General features: G+C 46.4%; 1 protein-coding gene across 1 annotated transcript; it reads left to right on the forward strand.

Annotated features, from left to right (window-relative positions):
* The first annotated feature begins 1,888 nt into the window (after nt 1–1,888).
* On the forward strand, nt 1,889–6,993 carry LOC104456710 (probable beta-D-xylosidase 2). The gene is made up of 7 exons (XM_010071565.3): nt 1,889–2,368; nt 3,495–3,782; nt 4,507–4,676; nt 4,792–4,889; nt 5,048–5,398; nt 5,482–5,895; nt 6,083–6,993. The coding sequence occupies exons 1-7, from the start codon at nt 1,943–1,945 to the stop codon at nt 6,688–6,690; spliced, it is 2,355 nt and encodes a 784-aa protein (XP_010069867.2). The 5' UTR covers nt 1,889–1,942; the 3' UTR covers nt 6,691–6,993.
* Nucleotides 6,994–8,905: the final 1,912 nt, after the last annotated feature.

The following is an 8,905-nucleotide window of genomic DNA, read 5'->3' on the forward strand; positions in this document are numbered from 1 at the left end:
CATGTGTGCTTGTGACAAAGGAGGTCAATTCGGATGAGCTAACATTCACCTGATCCCACCTCTCATAATTCCTCTCACAACTGGCTTCTGGACTTGGTTTTATTTTCTTCGCATCGGGAACCACACCAGCCAATCCCCAGTTTCCTCAGTCACAAGCTGGCGCCGCCCCACTCGGCCAATTTCGCGGCGCCAGCCGTGCCTGTTAAGTATTGAGAGCACGCAATAAACACCTGATACCTCCGCTCGATAAGGTTTCGAGAAGGAATCCAAGTCTGAAATTGTTAATATATCCAATTGGACTCAATTTTATTCAAACGTTTAAGTAAATAAGTTATGGGTTAATTACGATATTTTAATTACTTCACACCATTAATTATTCAATGTGAGATTTTTTTAATATAATTCACTCACATGTGCATCATAACATGAAGAGCTTCGCCCTCGAAAGGTATTTTCCTATATTCGAATCCATGTGAAATTGATTCATTATGTCAATGCGATGTGTTTCGGATATGTGGGATTGAGTACAAGTAAGAATTACCTCCCTTTCTCTTGGGTTGAGATATGCAATCGAGGTCCGTGATGGACCATATACAATTATGGTCTTTGATTTCGTAAGCCTCATGCGAAACTCGCATGTTGAACGACTATAATCGATTTGGTTCATGTGGAATTGGGCTCCAAACAAGTGTTCCTCCTCTCCATGATGCCATGTATGACACTAACGTCATATATCGCATTTGAGTAGTCGATCCCATTTCCATTCATATTTAGGAAAAACTATCTTGCACAACGACTTTAAAATATATATAACAAAATACATAAAAATAACGATGCTTCACAATACAATGGCGACACAACATTGTTACAGTTCAATCATCATTAATCATTCCAATCAACGTACCAAATATGCAAATTCAGTTGATTGGTTCATGATGGCATACGCGTCCCTAACAAAACTAATAAGATGGAAATGTTATGTAAATGGCATAATTATCTTACGACGTAATTGCTCGTAAAGAATTAATTGTATGAGTGTACTAAGAAAGATACGATACTAGTAGTTAACCCACCAAAGTACAAGAGAGCATCCCTAATAGAAATTAAGGTGTGTCAGAATCGAGCCAAAAAATTGAATTGAAACTTAAATCACGCCTAATTGGAATTTCGTGCATTTTTTGTTCAATTCTGGTTCAAATAGTTTCGATTTGGTTTGATCAACTAAATTGAATTGAAAATCACCCATTTTCTTAATAATACAGATTGCTCTCTTCTTTTTCGCCGAAACCTCTTCCTGATTGAATCATATATTTGATTTGGGTTATATTCAACTTAAGTCGTGCTTAGGTTTAAAGATAATACATGTCCATACGATTGAGTTCGGTTTGGATTTCTTGAATATTTTAGAAACTGTTGATACTTTTAGTAAGAATGTAACAAACTGTTGATACTTTTAGTAAGAATGTACTTTATATATGCGAAAAGTGAATCATGCATCTATTCAAGCATTTAATGTTTTTAAAAACAGTTAGCGGCGGCGTTAGCAAATTGAATCGCTAAGGCTTGTCGATTGTTTCATTGTACAAGTGATGACCAATGCAAACAAGTGCTGTCCCGTCATGTTGAGTGAGAAACTCGCAATTTATTGGCTGGTGGCATAATCACAATGGATATTTATCTTTACATATTTTTATATTTTCAACATTAGAAAATAAATATTTTCTTAACTTTATTCCCCAGAAAAAGTAAAAATCAAAGTGGCCGGTAAATCCAATAATGTAATCGACCGGAAAAAGGAACAATCACTTTCCCCTGGCAGTTCCAATTTCCATCATCGCGAATCGCAGGTCCTTTTAGCCCACACCGCTTTCTATAAATACTGTCTTTTCTCACCCCACTCAACCAAACCCCGCACTCCACTTGCCTCCAAAACCGCCACACCATGACCGGAACCGCCCTCCCCGCCGCCGCCGCCGCCACGGCGACCCTCCTCCTCCTCCTCTTCATCTCCGGCGGCATCGGCCGCCTCGCCGCCGGCGCCCGGGAGCCGTTCGCCTGCGACCCGAAGGACGAGAGGACGAGGGGCTTCCCGTTCTGCCAGGCCTCCTCGCCGGTCCCGGAGAGGGCGAGGGACCTGGTCGGGCGGCTCACATTGCAAGAGAAGGCGAAGCTGCTCGGGAACGACGCCGCCGCCGTCCCGCGGCTGGGGATCAAGGGCTACGAGTGGTGGTCGGAGGCGCTCCACGGGGTGTCCAACGTGGGGCCGGGGACCCGGTTCGGCGGCGACTTCCCCGGCGCCACCAGCTTCCCTCAAGTGATCACGACCGCAGCCTCCTTCAACGCATCGCTCTGGGAAGCGATTGGACAGGTGATCATGCCGCCCTTGCTCTCTGCTTATCTAACTCTAGGCTAATTAGAAAAGTGGGGGACAAGAACAGTGTCCTCTTTTGAGTAAAATGGCCCACCATCTCTGGAAGTCCAGATGCTTTCTTTTTGAAAAATGGGGATTTATTCGATCTTTGTTCATTGTTCATGTGGGTTATCTAAACGTGTTCTTGACACATTACGGACATTTTTCACGTTTAGGATACGTCGTCGCTGAGAAACATTGCATCGGACATAATGCTTTTGAAATGCACGCCGATTTTCAAAAGGGGAGCCTTTTCTGGATAATTACCCAATTAGTGACTAATGATTACTATAGATTATAAAGAGTTTCGCAGAGAACTATAGCTCAACTTTTCCCGAGACCATCGTGCGATGCGAATGACGCCGGACGAAAAATTCACTTTATTTTCTTTAAGCTACTGCTTCGGATTATGGCCGAATTGACTAAGAACAGACTATATATTCGGACGTCAAGGTCTGCCTAAATATTCAATAAAATGAACTTTTTCTTCTTGTTTTCCAATGGATCCCTCGCATGGATCTCGTTATTTTCGTTTTTGGTTTGTCGTCATTTATTGATTTATTAAGATAAGTATAGTCTAGATATTTAACGCCTGAAAAATAACGAACATGGCCAATCTTTATCAAGATTGTTGGGACGGACCCAGTTTCTAATTTTTTTATTTCTCTCGTGGCAATCTTTTCGGGAATCGGAATCGTAGACGGATAGGATTAAACAATACGGAGAAAATATTGGGTGGTCCGGGACCACCACGTCAGCGTGGTCCCGGACCACTCACGCGACGCCACGTGTATGGGGAGGGGGGACAAAGGACCGAAACTGGGCCCACTTCTCTGACGCTCTCTCTTCTCTTTCTCTCTTTTGTCCCCTCCCCATACACGTGGCACCGCGTGTGTGGTCCGGGACCACGCTGACGTGGCGGTCCCGGACCACCCAATATTTTCTCAAACAATACGTATGACCTTTATCGTCTCTGAACGCTGACCGCTCATGCGACCTGCCGTTGCAACTTGCGCTGAATTGCACGAAGTTTTAAAAGCGGGATGTCGTTTAATGCGCTTTTCCTTTTTTTTTCGTGGCGCAGGTAGTGTCGGACGAGGCAAGAGCCATGTACAACGGAGGCATGGGCGGGCTCACCTACTGGAGCCCCAACATCAACATCCTACGGGACCCGCGCTGGGGCCGGGGCCAGGAGACTCCCGGCGAGGACCCTGTCGTCGTTGGCCAGTACGCCGCCAGCTATGTGCGGGGGTTGCAAGGGGCCGACGGCAATGGTGGCGGTCGGCTCAAGGTGGCGGCTTGTTGCAAGCACTTCACAGCCTATGACCTCGATAACTGGAACGGGGTCGATCGCTATCACTTCAACGCACGGGTGAGTTTCGCTTGGCCCATGATGAATTTGTTGAAATGACGTATGAAATCATTTTATTCATTCATGTGGGGCAAATGACTTGATCATTAGATGAGGTTGCGTCAATCGAGCTTGGCATTGTTATCGAACCTAAATGTCCCTACTTAGGTGTGCTCATGCTTAAGAAATTATTGAACTCTTTATATATAATTAATCGGGACAGGCTAATTGACGCACTTGAATTAGAAGTTGAAATTCAGGCTTGTTTGAGTGATGTGGTCAAATTTTTGTCCGAATATGTCGATATTAACAAGATTGTCGATAATAACAAGATTGTTGATAATAACAAGATTTTGTGTTCAATACGTATCCGATAATCAAATTAAATTCAAATAGACTAAATGGCAAAATCCACCGAAATCCAATCATTTACTTTGTCTTAATTGATTGTACGACTTTGAACTTTGGTTGGTGATCAAACTTGCGCAAACCTTTATGGCATTATAATGACAAAAACTATGGTTGTCACAGTCGCTTTTTCATGGAAAAAAACAGAAAAAGAAAAAGCTTTGAGATGTCTCCATCGAAACGAAAAGGAAAATCAATGGATCCATTCTCGAGAGAGATTATGGAAGAACTCAATTGCCACCTAACTTAGGATGTTTAGACATGAATTTGACACGTAATTTAATATGCGACGGTGGACGGTTGCGATTAAGGCTTGAGCGCGATTTGCTATGGACAGGTGAGCAAACAGGACATGGAGGATACGTTCAGTGTCCCGTTCCGGATGTGCGTGATGGAAGGCAAGGTGGCCAGCGTGATGTGCTCTTACAATCAGGTCAACGGCATCCCGACCTGTGCCGACCCGAACCTCCTCAGGAAAACCGTCCGCGGCGCATGGCGGCTCGACGGGTAAAATGCCCTTCCGACCTCCCGATTAATTAGTTTGCGCAAATCATGGGACGACGATGTTCTGAGTTAGTGTGGACAGAGGTTAATTTGTATGTGATTCGATTTGGGTGCGTAGGTACGTTGTCTCGGATTGCGATTCGGTCGGGGTATTCTATGGCAACCAACATTATACATCCACGCCGCAGCAGGCCGTGGCCGATGCGATTAAAGCAGGTTCGCTGTTCGATTCCCCACTTTAAATATCAATAAAAAGCAATATTAATGCAACTTTGATGTAGTAATCCCTAGACATAAGCTAATTTATTTTCTCTGCGGCCCATCACCTAAGGCCCATCAATGATGGGCTGGTCTCACATTTACATTTCGCGCAGGCCTGGATTTGGACTGCGGCCCATTCCTCGGGAAGCACACGGAGGAGGCGGTGAGAGGCGGCCTGATGAACGAAGCCGACATCGACGGTGCTTTGCTCAATACGCTAGCGGTCCAGATGCGGCTGGGGATGTTCGATGGCGAGCCGTCGGCCCAGCCCTACGGGACACTCGGCCCGAAGGATGTGTGCACTCCGGCCCATCAGGAGCTCGCCCTCGAAGCCGCCAGGCAAGGCATCGTCCTCCTCAAGAACCAGGGACCGGCCCTCCCCCTCTCCCCTCGCCGCCACCGTGCCGTCGCCATCATCGGCCCCAACTCAGACGTCACCATCACGATGGTCGGGAACTATGCCGGTGAGCATTTCTAATTATGTGACGCTGGGATAACGATCGAAATTTTTAGTCATCTGGGTTCCTAAAATTGATTCGTGTATTAGGTGTTGCGTGTGGATATACGACTCCCCTCCAAGGAATCGGCAAGTACACGAAGACCATACACCAACAAGGTTGTGCGGACGTAGCTTGCAGCGATGACAAGCTGTTCGAAGGAGCGATCAAGGCGGCGCGTGGAGCCGACGCGACTGTCTTGGTGATGGGGCTCGACCAGAGCATCGAGGCGGAGTTCAAGGACAGGGACAGTCTCCTCTTGCCGGGACGGCAGCAAGAGCTCGTGTCGAAGGTGGCCATGGCCTCCAAGGGTCCAACTGTGCTGGTCTTGATGTCCGGTGGGCCTGTCGACATCTCCTTTGCTAAGAACGATCCGCGGGTTGCCGCCATACTGTGGGCCGGTTACCCCGGCCAGGCCGGTGGCACGGCCATCGCTGATATCTTGTTCGGAGCAACTAACCCAGGTCTCTTTCTTCTTGCTCATAATTCCTCATAAGGATAGATATTATTTAAACTTATTTTACACTTAAATTATAGTTATCTTATTTCATTTCCTTAAGTATTTTAGTGAGAAAATTCATTAAATTAAGAATTAATGTATCAATTTAAGTTTGGCTAAACTAATTCTAAACATGTTTTGATCTTGTTTAGGAGGAAAACTGCCTATGACATGGTACCCGCAAGATTACCTAGCGAGCGTACCCATGACCGTGATGGACATGAGGCCCACCAGATCGAACCTCTACCCGGGCCGGACCTACCGATTCTATGGAGGCCCGGTGGTGTACCCGTTCGGCCATGGGCTGAGCTACACCCACTTCGTCCACACGCTCGCTTCTGCTCCCTCAACGGTGGTTGTCCCCCTCACCGGCCGCCGCCCCGCGAATGCCACCATGGGCCCCGGGAAGGCAGTCAGGGTCACGCACGCCCGGTGTGCCAGGCTCTCACTCGGGGTTCAGCTGGAAGTCCAGAACGCCGGGGCAAGGGACGGGGCCCACACGGTGCTCGTGTTCTCGACGCCCCCCGAGGACGGTGGGGCGCGCTGGGCGCCGCCACGCAGTCAGCTGGTGGGGTTCCAGAGGGTCCATGTGGCGGCGGGGGCCCGCGAGAGGGTCGGGATCAACATCCACGTGTGCAAGTCCCTGAGCGTGGTGGACGGGGCCGGGGTGAGGAGGATTCCGATGGGGGAGCACCGGCTTCAGATTGGGGATGTCGTGCACTCGGTGTCGCTTCAGGCCGAGCCGTTAAGAGTGATCTAGTCTTGAGAGGAATTCGCAAATTTTGGGGGCGTCATCGCAAGATGATTAGCCGCCAGGGGCTTTGATTCTTTCGATTGGCATTGTATTGTACCTAGGTCATCCTCACATTGGGAATTAAGAAGGGGAATGAAGAAATATAAATGGCATAGAATATATACAGACGGCTCTAAAATGGGGTACTCTTTCTTTATTTATGGAAAATGATGAATATCACGAATTCCTTCATTTTCTCTAAAATGTTGAATACATTTTCCGTTCATAGAGATTGATTTGAATATATAAGAATATTGCGTCTCGAGAGCATGTAAAAATCTCTCATATCAATGTAAATCAATAGCTAATGGAACTATCGAATGAGGACCGTAGGCCCAATAAGTCGCCTTTTGCACCTTCCATGTGTCACCAAGAACCTTGATTGCCATGCTTAAACTACTGTCTACTTGGTAGTGAAACAAGCAAAGATCAACTCGTGAACTTGTCTCTTGGTCACTATAACACAAAAATTCACATCATCACAATAGTTATTTAAACAAATGGTAAGTGGTAACTACTCTTATTTTTACCTATATGACCGAGCTAGTCCTTTCCTTCTCTCTTTGCCTTTCACAAGACCAGCCAAATACCCATGATCAAGCTAGCCTCTAGTCTCTGTTAGAGAAATCTTTCCAGAATATTTTGAAGCTGACAAAACATTTCTATCGATGCAAAGTCCGGATGTCGACAGTTTAAAGTCTCAAGACTCAAGACTCAAGACTCAAGACTCAAGACTATTCTCACTGACAGTCTTTCTAATCCAGTGACGAAGGAAATCCGAAGCCTAAGTATATGGTTGAGGATTCGATCCTATCCTCGGAAAAGATCCCTTGGTTGGATAATCATTTCGGATTCTTTGATTCTTATCTAAGATCAATTGAAGATCCAATGTTTGACAAAACATTCTTGGAATGTTCTATTCTTGGAAACCAAGATCCTGATTGTATGGGCGAACAAGATTGATGGGCTATCATCAGATTCCTTAAATAGCTCGGATGATCTTCTTAATTGATTCCGTCCAACGGGTAGATTGGAGGAATTCCTTTGGTAAGTGCCAACGGCTATGAAGGCATAAAGGAGTATAAAAGGAAGACGTTCTAGTTGATTTAAGTGTGTGATTGATAGAAAAATTCCAGTCCGAAGAACCTTGATTGTTAGTCGATACATTTTGAGCGAAATTGTATACACAGAGTGTTTATACTTGGTGATACCTTGAGCGAGTGTAGTAGATCATCTACATCGAGAAATCAAGGAAGATCAACACCGTAACATCTCTTTGTTCATAGTGGAATCCACCCAATCCTGTCGGTGCGTAAAAAGTGGACGTAGGCTTGCATCGTTCGAACCACTATAAACCGCGTGTTCAATTCTCTCTTTCCTTTACTTAGTCTTAGGATTGATTTTTTTTTAATCCTTCATCTGTCTAAGTATTGTGAAATCTTCAAGAAATTTTTATAAACCTATTCACCCCCCTCTAGGTACTCGTACTAGCAATATCAGTCTCCACTCGAAATCCAATTACTTCACGATCTCCGGCCGTTTCCGGGTCAATTCGTATTCCATAATCTTCGTCGCCCGTTATCCTTTGGATATTTTTCAATACTTGGAGAGCAACAGTAATTGCGAGATTCACAGCAAATTCTAATTAGCATTAATTTTTCGTTAGGAGCAACGCTAGCCTTTTCTAAGCAGACCCCATTGCAGTACCAAAGGCATCCTTGCAGACCAGTACCGTCGCGTTCCGAAAGGATAAGTCTTGCCCATCTGCCCTCTACCCTCTCCAGGAGTTTACATCCACCAGCTGTGCGCGAGCGAGAGGAAATGGGAAGATGCGCAAAGTCAAAGGTTGCCACCGAAAAACCTCCACCGCCAAAATCCTAGGCCAAGCCTCTCCTCGGAACATGCTCGTGTCGTTCCATGTGAACGTACGTGAACGTGGGTCGCTCCGCAGCGGGTCGCGGACGGGGCCAGGTCGCCCCCGCCTCCGCCCCCTCTTGTCCGCCACAGAGCCCAGCGGACCCATCATGTGGAAAAAAGAAGACTCGAGCAGGTATTGACAAAAGTACACGGCTAAAACGAGCGAGAGCAGCACGACGCGCTGACCCCTGACAGTTGACGTTCCCGATGAACGAGTGCCCAGAAGAAGGCCACAAGGTCAGCAGACCAGCGCGTCCCTCCACTG

The sequence above is a fragment of the Eucalyptus grandis genome, chromosome 8, assembly GCF_016545825.1.
Source record: "Eucalyptus grandis isolate ANBG69807.140 chromosome 8, ASM1654582v1, whole genome shotgun sequence".
In the NCBI taxonomy this organism is placed as follows: Eukaryota; Viridiplantae; Streptophyta; class Magnoliopsida; order Myrtales; family Myrtaceae; genus Eucalyptus; species Eucalyptus grandis.

What these genes read in the sequence shown, in the direction of transcription:
- LOC104456710 (XM_010071565.3), top strand. Translation starts at nt 1,943, where the DNA reads ATGACCGGAACCGCCCTCCCCGCCGCCGCCGCCGCCACGGCGACCCTC. An exon ending in GATGGTCGGGAACTATGCCG is followed by an intron (nt 5,399 to 5,481) that starts GTGAGCATTTCT and finishes TTCGTGTATTAG; the next exon opens with GTGTTGCGTGTGGATATACG. An exon ending in GTTCGGAGCAACTAACCCAG is followed by an intron (nt 5,896 to 6,082) that starts GTCTCTTTCTTC and finishes GATCTTGTTTAG; the next exon opens with GAGGAAAACTGCCTATGACA.